This window comes from Macrotis lagotis, chromosome X (assembly GCF_037893015.1).
Source record: "Macrotis lagotis isolate mMagLag1 chromosome X, bilby.v1.9.chrom.fasta, whole genome shotgun sequence".
Lineage (NCBI taxonomy): Eukaryota > Metazoa > Chordata > Mammalia > Peramelemorphia > Peramelidae > Macrotis > Macrotis lagotis.
The window spans coordinates 192,934,404-192,957,291 of NC_133666.1; the positions used below are offsets into that span (position 1 = coordinate 192,934,404).

At 34.0% G+C, this 22,888-nt stretch overlaps 2 protein-coding genes across 5 annotated transcripts in view; one reads left to right on the forward strand and one right to left on the reverse strand.

Moving 5' to 3' along the window:
* The window catches only part of FOCAD (focadhesin), a 362,553-nt gene extending 352,931 nt beyond the window's left edge, over positions 1-9,622 (forward strand). Inside the window, exons 44-45 of one of the 3 annotated variants that reach the window (XR_012472869.1) lie at positions 2,750-3,406; positions 3,451-9,618. Coding sequence is in view for 2 of the 3 variants with exons in the window: in XM_074208785.1 (XP_074064886.1) it covers positions 2,750-2,823 (74 nt within the window). In the remaining variant the exon portion in view is untranslated. Of the gene's footprint in view, positions 1-2,749 lie in introns of all 3 variants that reach the window. The other 2 variants (XM_074208785.1, XM_074208786.1) reach the window with 2 other exon arrangements.
* HACD4 (3-hydroxyacyl-CoA dehydratase 4) overlaps positions 4,691-22,888 on the reverse strand; it is a 45,923-nt gene continuing 27,725 nt past the window's right edge. For both annotated transcript variants that reach the window (XM_074208798.1, XM_074208797.1), the window contains exons 5-7: positions 17,320-17,426; positions 14,090-14,215; positions 4,691-13,516 (exon numbers count right to left, since the gene is read on the reverse strand). In XM_074208798.1, coding sequence (XP_074064899.1) covers positions 13,434-13,516; positions 14,090-14,215; positions 17,320-17,426 — 316 coding nt within the window. In that variant the 3' untranslated portion in view covers positions 4,691-13,433. The remainder of the gene's footprint in view (positions 13,517-14,089; positions 14,216-17,319; positions 17,427-22,888) is intronic.

Sequence of the window (22,888 nt, forward strand, 5' to 3'; positions counted from 1 at the left end):
ACCTGGGTTCAAATCTGGTCTCAGACACTTAATAATTACCTAGCTATATGGCCTTGGGCAAGCCACTTAACCTCGTTTGCCTTACCAAAAAACCTAAAAAAAAAAAAAAAGATAATTCATTTTGCATTAGGAAAAACAAAATGTACAAGAAACAATTTGAAAATTGTAAATCAAATCGAATAGTTTTTGTATTATTTTCAGCTGTAGTTAGGTTTAGATTAGTGTGAATCCCATGAAATGGTCTCATATAATCAAATATACACTCTTTGAAGTTATAATTGTATAAAAATATGATAATTTGTTGTAGCCTAATGAAAATGATGTAGTATATATTTGAATAACATGACCATTTTAAGGGACTATGCCATTTATTTGCACTACTTGGAACCTAATCATATAACCAGATTTGGCAGTCCCACAGTGTGACTAATCCAGAAACATGAGCCAAATGGGGCTCTGTATCTTATGATCTACTTTTGTATATACTTAGATATGAGTATGTATTGCAAACAGACTGTTTAGACTTTTGTTTTTGTATCCCTAGCTTTCTACACCGGTGTCTGGTTCTTAATGATTGCTTATTAATTGATTGATTGGTTAATTCTATTATAGTACATGTGCAGAGATGGTGGACCTTTCTTTTGAACATTTTATAGATATTTCTATTTCAACCCAAGAGGTCCATGTGCACTTATCTAGTAGCTGAAGGTGTGGAGAGTAGCAGGGGTAAACTTGTGATGCCAGAGCCAATGAGATAAAATATCACCATTTTCTGTAAGCCTCAGCTGCCTAGAAGTACCTACCTTGAAAAATTCATTTAGTGATCTCCCTCTGTGGCCCTTTGCTTGCTTGGTGGAGCACAGAATATGACTTTCCTTCAGCTGTCCAAAAGCAGAATTGAATTCTTTCCTCTCATTGAGTGTTCAGGCAGACAGCGTTTCAGGGCTGTTTTAAAAGATCATTCCTCAAGTAGACATTGAATTAAAAGATTCTAAAATGTCTTCCAACACCGTGTTCTTTAATACTTTGGCCAAAAAAAAATACTTTGACCAATATTCTTAACTTTTTCTATCCTGAGAGACCTAGACTTTTTGTCTTTCCATTTTTCTTAGAGTTTGATTTTACTTTAATTTATAGTCATAAGTGTGAATCACTAACAGATATCACCTCACAGTGTAATATCAACCACACCAGTAGCTGGTGTGGATCAGGTACAAGGAAAACTCACTTAAGGAAGTATGTATTCACCCAGACTTACCTCCTTGTTGAGTCCAGCCACTGCTGTATTCTAGATTTCATAAGAATTCAACAAATCTCATGCCAGAATTTTAAAGAATCTTATTTACTTAGAGAACCTAAAACTCTTGGAGTTATAGACTAAAATAAAACTTTTAGAAGGTTAACTCCCAAGAGGACGTGGTAGGACCAGGCCACCTTAATTTATACTGATTCCTGAAAGATCGTATATTAATAGTTATAAAAAAGATAGATATTTGTAGGCATGTGAATAAACAATGTAATCAGATCTGCTCCACTGATCATTTCAGTTAAAGTGATAATAGATGATAAAATCAAAAATAGACTATCTCAATCATTACTTAGAATTCTGATTATGCAGCATTTTTCTAGAATTCTGTTTGGTTGTTAAGATTTTGCCAAACTTGATGGCAATTCTTGGTCTTAAACAATGGTTGAATGAGGATGAATTTGAACTGAGGGATGCCTAAAGTACTAGATTTCACAAAAGTGAACACTTGGAAAAAGAGGGAAAGGAAGAAAAGTCAGTAAGAGTTTAATAAGCTCCCACTGTATCAGGCTCCTGCTCTGCTGAGTATTTATAAATATTTCATTCGATCTTCACAACAACCCTGTGAGGTTGGTGCTATTGTTATCCATATTTTATAGTTGGAGAAACTGAAGCAAACAGACCTAAGTGAATTGCCCATGGTCACACATCTTATGGTGTCAGGGGCTGGATTTGAACTCAGATATTGCTGGCTTCTTGCCCAACACTTATCTCCCTGAGCAACCCAGCTGTCTATAATGGTATTGCTTATACCTTTATCAAAGTTATTGGAAGATATTTGAACATTAGTAATAACGATGAAAGTAAAAATGAAATAAATGTCCCTGCTAGTGGTTTTTTTAATTGCCTCCCAGGGTATTTCCCCACGAGAGGAGTGAGGGTCTCTCCAGGTTAGAATACCAATAATCTCCTTTCTTACAGATTGCTTTTTTCACCCCAGTGCTAAGTGCTCTGTCAGCTTCTTGTTTATTCAGGTCAAAAACATGATCTTAGTGTATGGAGCTGCAGGTCTCAAAAATGTCCTTCTGTACTTTACATGAGCTTGGAATTGAGAAGACTTGAATTCAGATTTTACTTATTAGCTGTGTGACCATGGGCAGGACAGTTAACCTCTCTCATCCTCAGTTTCCTCACCTATAAAATGAGGAACTTGGATTTGAAGGTGTCTTCCAGCTCTGAATTTTTGATTTTACAATTTTGTTTCTTCCTATTTCTACTGTCTTAAAAACCTTGTTTTCCATGCAGTTCAATTTTTCTACTCTTAGGGGTATTTTCTTACTCTGATTTTCTAAATACTGTTGGAACGTAGTAGGAATTGAAACCTGACCAAAACTGACTACAGAAGAAAAGGGCACGGTCTATTTCTATACCTTTTGAGATAAAAATGGACTTTCACAGATCCACAAAACTTAATAATTTACTTTGTGTTTTTTGTTTCCCTAGCTACAATTCTGGCCTTGAGGTTCCTCCCTGAATTTAAGAAGAAGGTGGTATGGTCCAGGGCATATGGTTGGTAGCCATTCTGCCAGAAGTCAGCTTCTCAGCTAGAGAAAGAAGGAGCCTTAAACTTAGTGTTTGTCTATGCCAGACACAGAGGAGAAAGCAGAATGACACATTGCTGCCTGGATATTTGGAAGACACTTACAAGGAATCATCATAGACTGGTTTATTTAACAGACCAAATTTAGACTGAACTTCTTGGTTATATTTTCCTTAACTTACACAGATTTCAAGCTGTAGACTCTTGGTTTTACAATCTTAAAATATAACACTCAAGATCCAAGTAAAAATAATCTTGTGGATTTATTGTATGTAATCATATTTATTTTAACAATATGAAGAGTTCATTTTAACACTGAATAGCTAAAAGCTAAGTTACGATGTGTATGGCAATATCATCCCTCACCCACATTTCCTATATACCATATAATGGACTTGATTAACCTAGACAAGATGCCTTATTCTTATTGAATATAATATTTTTATCTGAAATTAATATACAGATATAAATATTAAGTCATACACATTGAACACTGGATTGAGTGGGGTAGTAATGATAAATTCATTAAAGATAACTCAGTTTGTACTTCTATTATAAAGGTTAATCATATAAGTCAGAAATTATATACCTTCATTACAATTAGAATTAATCATTGAAAGATTTTTTTTTTAATTTCCACAATTTTATATTGGGGACCTGGGCTCAGCATAGTTATTATTATAGAAGAAGCATTGGATTAGGAATTGGGAAACTTAGATCCTGGATCCTATTGCAATTAAAGGACCTTTTGCAATTAGATCTAGGTCCTATTGGTTTTTAATAATCTATTTTGCTATTAATTAAGTGACCTGAGCAACCTATTTCAGATCTTTTTTACCTGAGTAATAGTTTTTCTATCTGGATCAAAAACAAAATCTGAACAGAGAAAATTTCTTTTGATTACAGTGGGGAAGAATGGTCCATTTTGTATTAGGACAGTGAAAATTTTGGTGTTTAATTGTGATTGTGGGGACTTTTTATAAACAAAAGCAGCATGCATCAAACAATTATTTTCAAATGATGGGGAAATGCAGGATATCAGAGAGCAATGAAGGCTAAAAATCATCTTTTTTATTTTTATTTAGGCCCAGCAACAACCAGTGAATCAATAAAATCATTACTGTATGTTTTGCCATATCTCTGATGCCATACCAGTATTAATTGGGAAATCTACACATTTTATTTTCCCCACAGTCAACCCAGACATCAGATTAGACTAACCTGGTCCAAACTCTCCAGTATCCTCAATATTTTATGATCTACTTTGTTCCCTTTCCCTCAGAGAGAGAAGAATTGAAGGAAGGAAAGGTAGAGATGAAAAGAAAATAAAAATGAATGTGCATCTATCTACTAATGCCAATCTCTACTCCCCTGCCCCCCAAAAAATAAACCCTGCACACATAACAGTTCAGTAGAGTGCAATAGGCTTAGGATTTTCCTATTTATGAAGACCTTTCAAATATAGCCTTAAGTACATCAAACATCACTATATATATGCCAGACCCTTCTGTTTAGTTATTTTAGAGGTCTGAATTAGAGCAAACAAACTTGAGTTTATTCTAAATAGTTTTCAAATCAGGGATCTCGAAATTTAGAAGGAGAGTGATTGAAAATCCTAGATAAGAAAATTTTCTCAATCCAGATCATTATCATCTTTATAACTTTGTTTATTTCTCTGAGATCTTAAATGACGTTTTTAAGGATTTTAAAAGAGTCACATTGTGAGTATATGCCAAAGGCATAAGTCAAGTCTCTAATTCTGAGTTAGGCCAACTCACTCTCTACACCATAAAATACTCTCTTCACAACATAAACCAAAGGAAAGTGTCCAATACATAACTTAGTTCTTTTTTTTTGTTTTTGAAATCAGAGAAGCTGCCCAGGACATTGTTAATAAATTAATGACTACAAAATCAACGTTGAGGTATTTGCCCTAGAAATACGAATTTTTCCCAGAGCACCTTGAAACTACTTTCCTCTGAAGCTTTACAGCATCCTTTGGTCAGTGAGAACATAAATCTTCAGTAGTTACCTCCACAAAAAATCAAAACAAAAAATGTATAAGAACCTTATTCAGCAAATTTAAACCAACTATATCAACAAAACAAATTACTGCAGTGGTAGCCTCTCCAGAACAGAGAACTAGATTCACTGGTGTCCATAAAATGTCATTTTCTTGGCAGCCTTTTTTATGTGTATGTTTTCAGTCATTTCAATCTTGTCTGACTCAGAGAAAGAAGGAGCCTTAAGCTTAGTGTTTGTTCATTCCAGATACAGAGGAGAAAGCAGAATGACACATTGCTGCCTGGATATTTAGAAGACACTTACAAGGAATCACCATGGACTGGTTCATTTACCAGACCAAATTTGGACTGCACCACTTGGTTGTATTTTCCTTAACTTATGCAGATTTCAACCCCCATTTGGGGTTTTCTTGGCAAAAATACTGGAGTGATTTATCATTTTCTTTTCCAACTCATTTTATAGATGAGGAAACAGAGGCAAACAAGGTTAAATGACTTCCCTAGGATTCCACAGCTAAGTGTCTGGGGCTGAATTTGAACTCAGGAACCTGAGTTTTCCTGACTCTAGGCTAGACACTCTATCCACTGTACTTTCAAGTTGACCATTCTTTATGTGAAGAACACATAAAGGAATATTTTTTATCCCCGAGAAGGAAGTCATATCAAAATTGAGGTTCATTGAAACCACACAAGAAGTCAAGAACATAGATACAACATCTAAGAAACAATAGTCATGAAAATGAAGATAACATCAAGGCAAAAAATAAAACCAATTAAATCATTCACTTATATTTTTTATACTTAGTACTATGAAACTCAGATACATATGCTCAAGGTCTAAACTTTATAAAGATGTTTGGTTTTTTTTACATTTTTACTATCGTAAAAAAACATTGTTTCCAACACATAATTTGAATATTTTCAATATTGATTTACAGAATTCAATTTGAAAGTGAACATTTGCTCATTATCAGATGTTTTCTTCATCTTTTCAGTGTTTCCTGGCCTGCAAAATTCTATTTCTTCTCTCTCTAATAATAGATTTTCTTAAAAGAACCTTATGAGATGATTTTTAGGTGTCTATCTATCTATATATATACACAAGGTGTTTAATAAATGCTGATTCCAATTATTAATCATTGGAGGAAAAAATATAGGAGGGATGCCTGTTTTCTCAGAACTTACTATCCAACAGTTAAAACTAAGGTTAAATGTTGATCAGATATTTAAGTTCAAAGAAATAATATCATGAACGAGTATAACAAAGTAAAAATGCATTTCGAGAAACTGAAAAAAAATGATTAGTCTACTGCCTTAATGGAGAAACTGAAAGGATGCAGTGATAGCTTTTAGGATATTTAGGACATGCTAGATAATGGAAACTTAAAAAAGAAACATCCAGAGTTGGTTTTGATACCATCTGGCTTCTTACATGGTCCCAGTAGTATAAATGCTGAAGATTATTATGAGACTTTGGAATTTCTCCCTGACATTTGAAATGAAAAAAAATTAAGTCCTATGCTTTGTAAATATTTAAAACATTCTTTTTCATGTATTTATATTATTTGAAAATGTAAATATATTTTGGAAGTATTGCAGATTCAGTTCTAGACCACCATAATAAAATGAATGTCACAGCAGGGAAAGTCACACAAATTTCCTGGTGCATATAAAAGTTATGTTTATAGTAATTGTAGTCTATTAATTATAGTTTTTAATTTTATACCTTAATTAAAATATTTTATTGCTAAAAATGCTAATCATCATCTAAGCCTTCAGTGGTACCTCGATGATGATGTCTGCTAAGTGATTGAGGTGGTAGCTGTTGAAGGTTGGATTGGCTATGAAATGATAATTTTTTCAACTTTTTTCTTTTTTAAAAAATCAAATTTTTAAAATGGAAAATAGCTTGCTTTGATCTGTATTCAGATTCCATAGTCTCTGGATATGGATGGTATTTTCCATCATAAGTCCTTTAGAATTGTCTTTGATTATTTTACTGCTGAGATGAGCAAGTCCATTTTAATTGATCATCACACAATGTTGCTTTAATGTGTATCATGTTCTGGTTCTGTTCAGTTCATTTAACATCAGTTCATGTAATTTTTTCCAGACTTTTCTGAAGTCCCCCTCCTGATGATTTCTTACAGAACAATAATGTTCCATCAAATTCATATGCAACAGTTTGTTCAACATTCCCCAATTGATGGGCATCCTCTTAATTTCCAATTCTTTGACACTGTGAAAAAAAGTTGCTATAAATATTTTTGTACATGTGATCTCTTTGAGTTACAGACCCAGTACTGGTATTGCTGGATCAAAGTGGGGGTATTCCTAGTTTTTCTCCTTTGGGCATAGTTTCAAATTGCTCTCCAGAAAGGTTGAATCAGTTTATAACTTCACCAATAATGCATTGGTTTCCCAGTTTTCCCACATCCTCTTCAACATGGATCATTTTCTTTTTTTGTCATATTGGCTTAACGTTCATTTTTTTTAAAAATCTGAGTTGCCAAATTTTCTCTCTCCCTCTCTGAGCTTCCCCCCCCCCACGAGATGGTAAGCAATTTAGTTTATACATGTTAAATCATACAAAACATATTAATCATATTGTGAAAGAAGATACAGGACCAAAAGTGGGGGGACTAGAAAAATAGTATGCTTGAATCTCCATTCTGATTCCATCAGTCCTTTCTCTTGATGTGAATAGCATTTTTTTAACATGAGTCCTTCCTCTTGGGTCATTGTTGGCCATTCAGTTGTTCATTATGCTGCTTTGCTATTAATGTGTTCAAGGTTCTAGTTCTACTCATTTCACTTTGCACCAGTTCATAGAAAACTTATATGTTCAGATAACCATAGCTAGTATAAAATGAAAAAATTGGGAATATGAGAGTTACCAAGTGGCACAGAGAAATGATGTGAGCACATGTTGGAAACACCAATAGTCTGGATCCAAGGCTACCATAAATCTTCAATTTTTTTTAAAGCAATATCTACAAAGCACAATAGTGTAAGATAGGCCTGTACTATCTGATTAAAGCACAAAATGAAATTCAGATTGAGCATTACCTGTTTAATTTGTCAAAACAGTAAATATTTAAGACTTGGATAGTACTCACAGCAACTCCATGGTTTCATTAAATTGAGTATGTAATTGCCAAATCTTTCTCCATAATTAGTTGAAGCCTTGGCTATTTACCTCCCCTTTTGGTAACTTGATAGGCTAATTGATATTATGGTAAAGAAACCTAGACTTAGATATGGAGGACTTAGATTCAAATTTAATTTTGAAGTTTGGTTTCAATACCTTGGATTGGATTCGACTCCTTGGATTTGGATTCAAATTTAAAATTTGAAATTTGGTTTCAATATCTATTGAGGACAAACTAACCTGACTTGCATGGGGGTGGGGGGGTGGACTATTCAGAAAAAGTTAGGAAATTGTTCCAACCACAACATTCTTTGCTTCACTTCCTCATTTTGCACTCACTCTACACCTTTCCAGTGTTAATGCCCATTTTCAGTTCCTCAGAGACTATAGAATTAAATTACTCAAAATTATACAACAAAAGAAAATTAATATTAAAAAGATAGGCCTTTGTTTCAGGGGGAAACAGGGTCATAAAAAGACTTCAATTTTTCAAAGACAATGCAGTCAGTATACTCTGGGTTCATACATCCATTTTGTCTATCCGTGACACACACACACACATATATATGGAATGATTTTATTTTCTTTTAGCTACATCTACCAGAAAAGAAAGTCTTTTTGTTTCTAGAAAATATTTCAGGGCCACAATAACATATCTAAATAAAAATAATGCAATTTTGTCTTCTGTTTTTACATTAACTACTTTTCCTCCTGTATTCCTCCTGCCCCCATTTCCTGGAGTCATCTCTTATAACAAAAAAGAAAACTTCAGCCAAACTAATATGCCAGTGAATTCTAACATTATTTTCTACAAAGTTCTCTGTAAGAGATGGGAGATAGTCTATCTTCCACCACTACCTTGACTTACCCTTAGACTCTAATAGAGACATCCCAGGAACTTTAGGATTAACAGTGGCTCCAAACCACCAGAACTACTTCTAGTCCAGTCCCACAGCTATTGTGGAGAAAAATCATTTTGAAGATGGGGTCACCTTTCTCACTACCAGCTGATCAGCTATCCTAATTCCTGCTTCCTCCATCCCAGCCCTCAGCTGTCATCTAGGAAAGTAACTCCCATAAAGAAAAGACTAATCATCCTAACCAAATGGTGCAAATAGGTCAAGGAAGCCCACCTAGCTGAAGCAGCAAAGTAACCTGAGAGAGGAGGCAACATGTAACAGGTAAATCAAATGCCCATCACTATCTCAAGGCAGCATCTCCCCTCAAATTATGATGGGGACACTCTAGGATCCTGGACCCAAGAGCCATAAAAATAGTGGATTTTATGTATCTGCTCTGCCACCACTCTACCTTAAAGTCCAAGAGACTTTCCCAGCTGCTGAACTATTCCATATTATGTCCTCCATTAGATTGTGAGTGCCTTACCAGCAGAGGCTATCTTTCTTTTTTTTTTATATACTTGCACTTAAACACAATGCTTTGCACATAATATTTAATAAATGTATATGTTAATAATTCATTTATATGTTGATCTAAAAATCTCTCATTTTTGCAGAGAAGGTAGATGAAGGACATTGGACCAAACTTAACCATTATAATTTCATAACACTGTTTTGATTATTTTGCTTTAGTTGATCTTTCAGTGTTTATTTTTAAAGTATATAATCTAATTTTGCATCAGTTCATGTTTCCTATGCTTCTCTACATTATTTTGTTCTAATATATTTTATTGGTACTTTATTTTAACAATTACTTTATTAAAGTTTTTCAACCATCATCCATATGCATATTTATAAGTCATACAATTTTCTTTCCCCTTCCTGACCCCCCACCCCTTAGCGGAAAACAGTTTAATAAACATTGTATGTGTACATTTGGGTTTTACATGTTTACATATTAGTCTTTTTCTCTATGAGGAATCAGGACTAAGGGAAAATAAAACCATGGAATAGGAAGGAAAGACATAAGAGAAATTTTTGAAAAGAACATGTACGGTTTTTTGTTTGTTTTGTTTGGTAATGTATTTTTTTCTTCATCTTGATATGGATGGCATTGTCCATAACAGGTCTACCAGGGTTGTCTGAGCTCTCTGAACTGCTGAGAGGAGCTGCATCCATCACAGTTCTTCAACTCACAGTGTGAACAATGTCCTTTTCGTTCTGCTACCTTTGTTCAGAAATCAGTTTCTGTAATTCTTTCCATGCTTCTCTAGAGTCCGAGCATTCATGATTTCTTATAGAGCAATAGAACTCTATAATATTCATGTACGAAAACTTGTTCAGCCATTCCCCAATTGATGGGCATTCCCTCAATTTCCAATTCTTTGCCATTACAAAAAGAGCTTCCATGAATAGTTTGGAACATGTGGATCTGATATAATTTGGTATTGCCTAGAGATCTTGAATATCAATATTTAATAATAATTTCCCCTAGTTGACCGCTTCCCTTTTTATACTAGTTGCTTCAATATCATCTTGATCTTTCACTGAATATTTTGATGTATAATTTAATTTTGCATCAGTTCATATTTCCTATGCTCCTCTGTATTTGTCACTTTAGTAATTGTTACACCATAGTAATACTCCATTACATGCATTCAATGGATGTAATGTAGCAATTCCTCTATTGATTGGTATCAGGTTTGTTTCCATTTCTTTGTTAAAATAAAAAGTGTTGCTGTAAGTATATATAGGTATACACACACACACACACACACACATATGTTAAGGAAGGAGTCTTCCTTTTTTACCATGGACCTGCCATGAAATTATTTTATCTTTTATAATTGTTTCATTACCTTACCAGGTTAAGGATTTACCATATCAATGCACAGCCTGAAAGCATTCTTCTAATCTAGTTATCTTCTAATATTTTATATTTTTAATATTCAAATCACATCCATTTTGATTTTCTCTCCAAAATGACTTTCTAAAGGACTGAACTCAATGTTTCACTCCATTACAAAATTGAATTTATTTGTCTTTGGGCTCTTCTAGAAGCTAGTTATTTCTGAAAGGAATCTGGTTTATGAAATGAGCTATTTGTAAAATATTCCCACAAAACTGCATGTAAGGAAATGTGAAAATATGGAAAAATTCTGCCCAATTATTTACCCTTAAAATAAGCATTAGCTGTTTCAGTGATTCTAGATCATATTGGTTCTAGATAATAATTCGGCCATGTTCTGAAATCAGTTTAGTTCATTTTAAGTCATGATATATGGAATGCAAATGCATGAAATTAGAAGAAAGAAGAATAAGACAAGGAAATAGCAAACAACCAACCTAGTCCTAGTTGTCTGGAATGTAAGATGTGTGAAAAGAAGTAGGTAGAAAAATTAGTTAGATTGTTGGATCCAAATTGTAGAGGATCTGAAATACCAGTATAAGAGGCTTGTATTTTTGCCTTATAGGTAATGGGTCAGTGAAGGCTTTAAGCAATAGGATAGAATGATCCTATATATAGGTTAATAGCCTATATTTCTATTTCACTTTCTATATTTCAAATCACTTCTAAAAATACTATATAGAAAGGTATATTAGAAAGGAGAGGTAGCTTGGTCTAGTAATGAATAGATAGCTGGCTTCAGAGCTCAGAAGATCTGAGTTCAAGATTTATTTCTGACTTATGGGCTGTGTGGCCCTGGACAAGTCACCTAAATTTCTGGAGGCAACTCCACAAGGATAAAAATTGCAAAGCAGATGCTGACTTCCCTTCCTCATTAGGGAATTCCCTATTTCCATGAAATCATAAATCCAGTCCCTATCCCTGTGTTAGAAGGATTATATTGCTATGAAGAAGTAGAAAAGGAAGAAATTGAAAGCTTAAAAATCAGGCTAATAAAGAAATCCAGGCAAGAGCTAATGAGGCATGAACTAGATCATGGGTGTCCAACTTTTGGGCCCTTCAGGGGAACATTACACAACAAAAATGTGTCAAAGCTGCACATAGAATTTAATATTTATTTATGACTACATTGTAACCCATATTATCACTGAGTGTAATAATAAAATGTAATAATGCTGTATGAATGGGTTTGAGGGTTGCATACTGTACACACATGACCTAAATAGTGACAGTGTGAGTGGAGAGAGGCAGAAAGATTTGACAGATTGTATAACCAATAAGATTTGATAACTGATGGCCTGGGGTGATGAAAAAAAGTGAAGAGTCAAAAATAGCTGTTTTCTTTTGAACTGGGAACTCTGCTATCAATATAAATACAGAAGTTGAAAAAAAGGTAGAAAGACTTGAAGGAGAAGATGAGAAGTTCAATGCTGACAATCCAACTCTCTACCTTTGGTAATTCAAACATATGATGTTCTGAAATGAATACCAATCCCTATACTAACATGTCTAGGAGACTTGGGACTAAATCACAGAAGGGAGATAGAGATTAGATCTATAGTTTAAATGGTCATTTGTAGAAGTGATCACTTCTACACAGGGATTAACGGGAAAATACCACAAGTACTATAGCCCTTTTTTCCCTTTGTCATTGATAAAATTTTTATTTTATTGATTTGAAAAGTGAAACAGATAATATAATATCTTAAATAAGGTGATTATTTAATATCTTCCATTTTAAAACATCTAGCAAAACTGAAAGTTAACAAACACCAAATTAAATTACTTATTCCTTGCCAAATATTTCATTCAGTAGAATTTTCTCTTTCTTAAAAAAAATCAATATGCTAGTAGGTGGTTCTTGGGTATCATGACATGATATAATAAGAAATATCATTTGTATTTTCTAGGCTAATTTAACATCCTTTTTTAAGGTATTACCTTTACATAACTTAATCTCTCAGTTATGTAGTGAAGGAAATTAAATAGTTTTGCTCTTTTTTGCTTGGCATAGCCTTTTCCAGGTGAATTTAATACTGATAGGAGTGTAGATTACTAGCTGTGGAAAACTTGAAACATATCTACAAAGTGGGTAGGTATATATGCAAGAACAGGATATGTTTCATAAATGTCTTCCCTATATACATTGGCTTTCAATTTATCCTGGCTCTATGTTTTTTACTTTGAGAATTGAGACAAGAAAAAAATGCAAAGAAAAAAATGTACATAACTGGAAATAATTTAGGCTATAAGACTGTTTCAGAAATGAATTGAGAGTCTATTCCAGTTGAATTTATTCCAGTTGTTTAGCTTACAAGGGAAAAATAAAACAAGCTTCTACAAAAATATCCAATATAACTTTCAACAACAATAAACATCCACAGTGGTGGTGAGGCAGGAAGCATATATTAGATGCAAAATGTATATGAAACAGAGAACAATCATATTTGAATGCCCAAGGCTCTTTGAAGGATTTCCATGTTTCACTCCAAGTTAGGAAAAATATTAGCTATTTTTCAAACATTTGGCATTTTTCCAATCTGAGTACTTCACATGGTTTGTTAGCAGCAGCATATTGCACAAGATGGTCTTCGTGACAAAGCTTTAGTTTTTCTTCTCTTTGACGTGAAAGGTTTTGAGGATATTTTTTCTTTTCGAATAGAGGTGATCATAGATAAAATACATACCTAATGGGGGGGGGGAATAGCAAAGACAAAAAAATTGAGTATCCATTCATATTGTCTTGAAAAAGTTCTGTAAGACAGCATGGATGTTTCAGTAATGTTATCCTGATGTTATTTCAGCCATCTCTTAGTTGGTCTACAGCAGAAATTTTCACAAGATTTCCTGAAAGTGGGGAAATCTTTTCCTCCCATTATTTGGGATAGCTTCCTCCCCCTACCAAAATATAACATTTGCCTGATCTCCATAGAATGAATACTCTCATCTCTGAGATTGTGGGTTATACTTGGACTTCTAGAGGTCATCATGATGTCATTTTGTGGGATTACACAGGTAGTTTGAAATTAAAAATTGCTTTGTCAGGAAAAAGGAATTTACCTTGGTTCCCCAGCCAAAGCAAACTCAGTTTGTTTGTGGAAGCATTGGTATAGATGCTATTATTCTACTACCTCCCTAAGAGAACCCTCTCCTCCCACCTTGACCAAAATGCTCAGAATTAATGTTTTTTAAACTTCCCTCCCACCAAAACAACTCAACATCTCAGCAAACCACAAAGGAAAAAAATGAGAAAAACTTACCTACAAAAAGCACCACAAGGTATATTTTCAAAACATATGGAAAATATATTGGTAAGTCAAAGGGAAGTTTGGTGGAGTAAGTGCCAAAGGTTTCAAAATAAGGCAGTGACTGGTAGTTGACAAATGCTGTTAACATAGAAAAGAAATCATTTTCAAGTACAGGTGCTTAACAAATCTCCACACACAGGAAGAAACTTTAAAGAAAATGGATTTTTTAAAAAAATTCCTTAAAGTAGGTCAGTGCTTTGGCAAATCGATCCATGATTTCCAAAACTATCATGGTTGTTTAAAAGATAACATTTTTTTTGTATTATTTCCTATGTGCTACTTTACTTTGTCTGTAAAAAATTGAATTAATTGAAATGATAATGATAACTGAAAATTATGAAGAACCTGTTGTGTGTTAGGCACTGTGTTTATTAACACTTTACAATGATTATCTCATTAGAACCTCACAAAAACCTGGGTTAATATTACCCCCAGTTTACAGATGGGAAAACAAAAGCAAACAGAATATAATAGATTTGCTCAGAGTCACATTTATTAAGTTTCTGATGTTAGATTTGAATTCTTACAAAAGTCAGGTCTTCCTGCCTCCAGTCTTGGCTCACCTACCCCCTCAGATACTTATGTATAGGTGTCACATTGCAAATTTTAGATGCTATACCATATTTTTCAAGCAGATAAGATTTACATTATTTCTAATTATGTCTATGCTTTAAGAAGCAACCTCCCATTATGCTGATTCTCTGCTATATGGAAGCAATTCTGGGTTCTCAAAGATTTTGCCAATTGAATTATCTATACTAAGTTAGGCACAGGATGATAAAGTTTCCAGTTATAACTAATTGAATTCTACCAAGTTGTAGTAGACAAAGCCATAGAATAGTACTGACAAGGGTATGCAGTGACTGAAGAGGTGCTAGTGGTGATAGAAGTAATAGTAGATTTTGGTGAGTTTCTTTTTATGTTAGAAGTAGTAGTAGTAGTAGTAGTAGTTGTAGTAGTAGTAGTAGTAGTGGTTGTCATCATAGTACTATAGTAATGGTAGTGGTAGTAGTATCATGATATAATCATAGTAATTAGGACTTTTTTATTTCACAAAACACTTTTCATTTGCAGCAAGGTTTGTGGCACCCCATCCCCAATCTATAAGCAATGCCAAAGATGAGGTTTTGGTGCATATTACAAAAACATCTCTCAGATACTCTTGAATACAAACACTTAACTCTATTTGACTTAATATCATATTGATTCTCTCATATTGGGTTTAAAGGGAATCAAGAGATATGTTTTGATATTATCTAATCATAAATTAAGCATGGTAGAGTGGGTAGGGAGCTTTACCTAGAGTTGGGAAAACTTGGATTCAAATCTGCCCCAGTGAATCACTATCTGGATAATACTGGGCAAATCATTTAACTTGTCTGCCTCAGCTTCCTTATCTAAAAAATGAGAGATTTAAATTTGATAGATATCCTCTGCTTTCCATCTCTAAAGCTATAGTCTGATGAACTATCTCAATTATTTAGCTCTGATTTTATAAAAACCAAAGAAAAAAGCCTATCTTCATAAGCCTCTTCTCCTTCAATAAAAATATGTAAGATATCACCCCTTTCACATGCAAACAATTTGAATGCTGAAAGGGACAGAAAAAAAAAATTGTCTACAGAATACTGATAAAATCCATTTGTAGAGAAACTCATCTCTTAGATAAAGTGCTGAAGAAAGTCTTGCACTACTCAAAGAACCAGAAAGAGATTTGTGTACTAAGCAGACTTATTTGAAAGCAGAGAGATTAACTGGATTAATGAAGGCTGTAAAACATTATGGTCCAATAAGCTCATTTACAGGTGATTATTTTTTGTATTGAAATTTATAACTGATGGAATCATAAATTAAATAACTAGATACAATGAGGAAATTATGAAGAATTATAGAGTTGTTTTGAGGATTAACTAAAAAAGTCTATATGAGTCATTATCCATTAGGAGGTTCTAATTTGAGGAATTATAGTCAGTTTAGAAACCAGTTTAAGAGCATGAGAGTGGAGGCTGAGGCCACATGTGGGTTATGTGTGTGAATATAACAATGTAAAGGGTCCCTTTAGAGACTTGGTGTAGTTTTTAGTTTAATACACACACACACACACACACACACACACACACACATGCACGCATGCACACACACGCACATACACCATCAGATAATTGACTATGAGATTACAGTCACCTCTAACTATTCTTTTGAATTGCTGACTCTTCCACAGACACTGAAATCTCAGTCCAATATTGGGCCATCAAAATGCCCCCAGATTTCTCCATCTGTGCACAGAATGAGTTCAACTCAGTTCTTACTCAGTCTCGAACAGATCCCCTCCAGGATGACACGGCCCACCAAATCACCCACAGACTCCATGACAGTTAACTGGAGTCTCTCTAAGTTTCCTCAGGAAGGCAGTTCTCTTAGTCATCAGTCTTTTTCACAGACTCCCTTAGCCATGACAATTAAATTCTCCCAAGAAGTCAATTAAATTGTCAATCTTCAAGATCCTACTCTTCTCTTAAAGGTACAGTTTGTGAAAAGGCAATCTTTAGAAGCATCATGATAATCGTATAAGAGTATTACTATTGGATTTATTATTTCCATTTTACAGATGAGAAAAATAGAGTTAAGTGATTTACTCAAGATGATGTTATCAGCAAGGGGCCAAGATAAAATTTTAGCCCAGGTCTTCCTGACTACAATGTTGCCTTCCTAAAAGCAGATATGTTGAAATATTTAAAAAGCATAATATCTAGTATTTCTATATGATACCTATAATCAAATTTTTAAAATTTATTTATTTAAGGCAGTAGGGTTAAGTGACTTACCCAAGGTCACACAGCTAGGCAATTATTAAGTGTCTAAGTAGAATCAGATTTTTACAAGTGGAGTTTATTTGGCTATTTGTATGAAAGTGGAATTTACCTTAATATAAATGATTGTACAAAGTTAAGATAATAAAAACCTCTGGTTTTGCTTATTGGAAAGCACTTTGTCTTAGAGCAGTACCAAAGAATCTGGGTAATATTAAAAAGCAAGATAAAAATGAATATTCTAGGACAGATGGAGCTGAATGAAAGAAATGTTGGCGACATATTATCTGTTTCTCTAAAAAATTAATTCAACTACAATAACTTAGACTACACTAAGAAAAATGTTGACAAAATGAACCACTGTTTTCTTACCTTCAGCAAGAACACAGAGAGGATAAATAAACATCCAAAGTGTTTGACTGAGCCATGTCAAAATGTGATAGTAAATTCCCACCACGGATAGCATGCTATATGTGTATCTGAAAGGGAAAAAGTAGGATCATAACATGTTTTGGTTTGGGATTTGGGGAAATAAAGGAATAAAGAAATATTTTGCTACTGTGCTAAATCTATCTATATCTATATCTATCTATCTATATAATTGGAAAGTCTTGCTTTATTTTTTATTAACTTTAATTTCCTGTTGGCACACTACATTAAGAAATTATATCAGTTTCGCTCATGTGCTAAATCTATCTATCTATCTATATATATATATATAATTGGAAAGTCTTGCTTTATTTTTTATTAACTTTAATTTCCTGTTGACACACTACATTAAGAAATTATATCAGTTTTGCTCATCTGTAGTTCACTGTTACAAACAGACATCACTGAAATTAAGAATCAAAATTGATTTGCTGTAAACACGTTCATGCCCCCAAATGTCCTTATTTTTTACCATTCTACTGAAATGCACATGTTTATTTTGAAATGATTAACAATAAGGAAACTTCTAGAACACAAATGAGGGTCTTTTTCCTCAGTTTATATTCATGTTCTATTGACTAAAATTTTTAATTTTTAAACAGGACTCAGTCAAGCTGCCTAGCTTCAGCTAGACATCAGCTATAGCAAAACCCTGAAATTTGTATCAGATTGAATAATGATCAAGAAGTTTAAAGAGAAATAACAGTAAATGACTTCTTCTAATCTGAACTGTAAAGAGGCAACTCCAGCAAAAAGAGCATCAACATAACTAAAGATGGGATGCATGTAGCCTCCAAAACTTTGTGTATCTGGGGGCAGTAAGATAGCAAAGGGCTCCCCTGGGGTTCTTGGAAGCTCACAGCAACCAATAGTGATTTAGTAAGGTGTCACCCAGGATGGTGCCACAATTGAGGACTGAGACAGTCCAGACCCAGAGTATCTGAGGTCCCTAACACTCAATTTGAGATGCCAAGAGGGGAACAGAAGAGCTGGCACCTGGAATTTCAATATACAAGGTAACTAGACTGAGGAGTTTAGTATGAGGCCTGCTATAGTGAGACCATGATGACTGCCCCACCCAAAATGTTCAGCAAGATGCACAAATTCCTAATTCAAGAATTAAAGCTGGGGTGTTCTTTCTACTGTTTGGATCTGATTCTTCTCTTACAACATGATCAATAGGGATCACTGTTTAGCATGGTTATAAATGTAGAGCCTATATCAGATGGTTTTCTGTTAGAGGGAGGGAGGGAATGGGAGGGAGGGAGGAAAAAATATAAAACTCAAAACCTTGAAAAAAATGATTGGTAAAATCTACTGTTGTATGTAGTTGGAAAAACAAAATATTTTTTAAAAAGAATTAAAACTGGGGAGATGAATAAGACAAAAAGAACCAACTAGAATTTTTAAAAAATGATTGAATCTCCATAAGAATTGGGAGCAAAGATTCAAAGGAAAATATTCAGACAATAATTACATAAATATCTTTAAGCAAAGAAGCAAGAAGTAAAAAATAATTGTCTTTTCACAACACCCCCTTACTTTAATCCAAATTATGTGCATGTCTGACCACATTTACTAGATGAGGCAATCATCTTCAAGACTGAAAAACAACTTACTTAAATAAAAACTAAAGGACAGAATTGGAGGGAAAATAAATAGCCTAGAAGACAAAGGGGGTAAACCTAACTTTAGAAATGGAATTCCTGAAAATTAGAATAGACCAAATCAAAGATTTCATGAAACAGCAAGGTCAATAGAAGAAGAAATAACAGAGGAACAGGGTATTAAAAAATGAATCAATCTAAAAAGAGGGTCAAGATATAGCATAAGAATCATTGGATTCCCTACAAATCAGAATAAAACAAAAAGTCTGGGCAGTATATTTCATGAACTTATGAAATTCATTTCCCAAGTGAAAACTGCTAAGATCTATTAGAAGTATAGGATAGAACAAATCCACCAAATCACCTCCTGAAAATATTCTCAAGATGATAAGCTCCAGGCATATCACTTTAGCATTCCTATGTCAAAGAAAAAATACCTCAAACATCCAAACTACTAGAGTCAGGATCACACAGGACTTGACAGCTTCAACTGAAAACTAAAGGAGATCTTAGAATACAAATATTTTAAAAGGTGAAACTTGCCCTGCAAAACTAAATATGATGGAGGTGGGGGTGGGGAAAGAATAATGTAATGCCTTTTGAGCATTTCTGATGAAAAAAAGTTTAATATAAGATCTTTGAAACACAAACACAAGATAAATTTGAGAAATTGGAAGGAATTGTATAATGGTACTTCTAGAAAAGAAAGCTTCTAAATGAGAAAATCAAAACTAATGTCTTCTAAGGATATTGAGGGAGTTATATAAAAATAGAGGTCCTGGGGATGTTATTTCTATTCTGAGAATTTGAAGAGTAAAATACAGCAGGATAAAAACAGCAATGCACTACTAATGTCTAAAACGGGGGACTTGCTATTTCTCATAGTTGGGATATATGAAGTAAATACACAAATATGGAAGAAGTCCCTAATGTTTATGAACAGCATTAATGAAACTAAGTCAAATCCCCATCTGAAATGTCATGAAAGGCAATGATTAAATTATCACAATCTAGGTATTACTTCTATACTTATTATACTATTTTATTTATTACTTCTATTATTTATCAAACATTTCTACACATCTCCAATTTTTCTTCAACCTTAACACTTATGTAAGTAAAAAATAATTATCAGGTAATAATTCAAAGAAAGATTCTATGAGACCTATTTTTGCAAGTACATAACCTAAGAAACACCATTGAAAGAGACTTACATTTGAAGGTGTAAGACAATATAGTAGCACTGGGGCCATTCTACTATAATAAGTGTTTTTGGGGGAGGGAGATTGTTGCTTTTTTTCTCCATCTGGAATTGTTATTTCATTAGTTTAGGGAACCCCAACTATGGGAAACTTCTCCCCGAGCAGGTTAGAAACTTGGCTGTGCTTTACAGCCTTTCTTAGAATTACACAGCTGCTTTAAAGCAGGGCAAATATTCCTGACTGCTACTGGCTCTCTGTTCATTATACCCTACTGTTTCTCCTGTGAAGATTAAATGAGATAAAATAATGCAAAATAATATTCACACTGAACCAGATGGATGAAATACATCTTAACAAGGATCACATTAAAGAAAGTGAATATGAATGAATGAAAACAGAATCCTGATATGAATATAGAGATAATGAAAGCATTTTGGCATTTTATGCACTGAAATAAGTCAATTGAAATGTAAATAGTTATTAAGCAAGTATGATTACTTTTACTGGTCATGCCTACTAAGCATAAGGTATTTGACAAGATCCTCTATTCTTTCCTCTCTATACATCATTTATCAACTTCCATGAATTTAATTATCATTTCTATACTGATGATTCTTAAATCTACCTATTTAGCACTAACCTTTCTGCTCACTTCTAGTCTTACATCTCCAATTGCTTTTCAGACATCTTGAATTGTATGTTAAGTAGACATCTTAAAATCAACACATTCAGAAATGAACTTGTCTTTTCCCTTAAACCCTTCTAAACTTTTCTCTTACTTCTAAGGGCACCACCATTCTTCCAGTCCCCCAGGCTATCCAGGTATCATCCCCAGCTCACTATCTCTCACCATCAAGCACACATCCCTATGTTACCTTATCCAATCTGCTTGCCAAGGCTTATTGATTTCACCTTTACAAAATTTTTCAAATATAACCTACCCTAATAATGCCAGTCCTCTAATGCAGGTTCTAAATCATCTCATGTTGAGGCTATTGTAATAATCTTGCTTGTGGGTCTATCAGAAGTCTCTTCCCATTCCAGATTATTCTTTTTTCAACTTCCAAAGTTATTTTATTTTTGTTTTGTTTTTGTTGTTGTTGTTTAAGTTTTTAAAAAGCAATGGGGTTAAGTGGCTTTCCCAAGGCCGCACAGCTAGTGTCTGAGGCTGGATTTGAACTCAGGTACTCCTGACTCCAGGGCCAGTGTTCTATCCACTGCACCACCTAGCCTCCCTTACCAAAGTCATTTTTTTAAAAGCACAGGTCCAACCATGTTTCTCCCTACTCTATGAACTCCAGTGACTCCCTATTATTTTCAGGTACAAAGACAAAATCATTCAAAGCCTCTCCCCTATCTCATCCCTCCCCAACCATTTTCTAGTCTTCTTATACTTTACATCCATCCCACATATTCCAGTGATATTGGCCTCCTGGCTTTTCCATAGATAAGATACTCCATCTCTTGTCTCTGTGCTGATTTAATGGTAATAAATATTCTTTATGTTTCCTAAATATGATGCAAATTTCCTAAAATATGATGCAGTTCTCATTGATATTGTGAGTCCTCCTTTATTGAGAATGAATGACATCTTGAGTGTTGTCTTTTCTTCCTCTTGAACTGAATTTAAGTGAGACAGATTTGCATAGAGTTGACAGCTCTCTGACTGTCCCTTATGTCAGGAATATTTTCTCTACTCAACTCTGCCTCCTAATTTGCCTGGCTTTCTTTAAGTCTCATTTAAAATCCCACCTTCTACAGGAAGCCCTTCCCAATCCCTCTTAATTGCTATGTCTTTTCTCTTTTGATTATTTCCTATTTATTCCATATATACCTTGTTTGTACAGATTTGTTTTTGTCTTGTCTGTCCCATCAAATTGTGAGTTCCTCAATGGCAGGAAATATTTTTTGCCTCTTTTTGTCTCTTCAGCACTTAGCAAAGATTCTGCACATAGTTGGGGTTTAATGAATGAATATTGGCTGACTCACACTGATGTCTAATTTTGGTCCTAGTAAAGCAGTTCATTTTTTTTAATTATGGAGATAAATGTAGGTAAGGTACTTTATAAAATACTACAATCACAGAATCTGTGAGAACAGAATTTTCAAGTTGGAGGTAACATGAAGAGATCATTTAGTCCAAATTACACAAGAAAAACCTATAAAATCTCTGAAAAACTGTCATTTATTGTCCCCTTGAAAACCTTCAGTGATGGGGAATTAACAACTCACTATTTTATTTTTTGACAGCTCTGATGGCTAGGAAGCTTTTTTTCTTTTATTTAGTCAAAATAAGATCTTCTGCTACCTTCTCATCTGCCTTCTGGAATCATCAACACAATTCTAATATATATTCCATATGACAATCAATCATGAACTTGGGACAGTTACAAGGTCCCCTCTTCCTTCTCCCTTCTCTTGAAACATTTTCAGTTCAGCCACAGCAGATTACAGGTTTCTAGTTTCCCTCACCATCAGGATGGCTGATTACATTTTACTTGATTCACACAAATATGCCTAAATCAACTATTAAATATGAATGAACAGCAATAAATATTCTTTATGTTTAGCAAGTTTCCTAAAATATGATGCAGTTCTTATTGATGCTGTGGTTTCTCCTTTGTTTTCCAAGAGAATCAGTGATATCATGAGTGACATCTTGCTCTTGAATTGAATTGAAGTGAGGCAGATTTTCACAAAGCT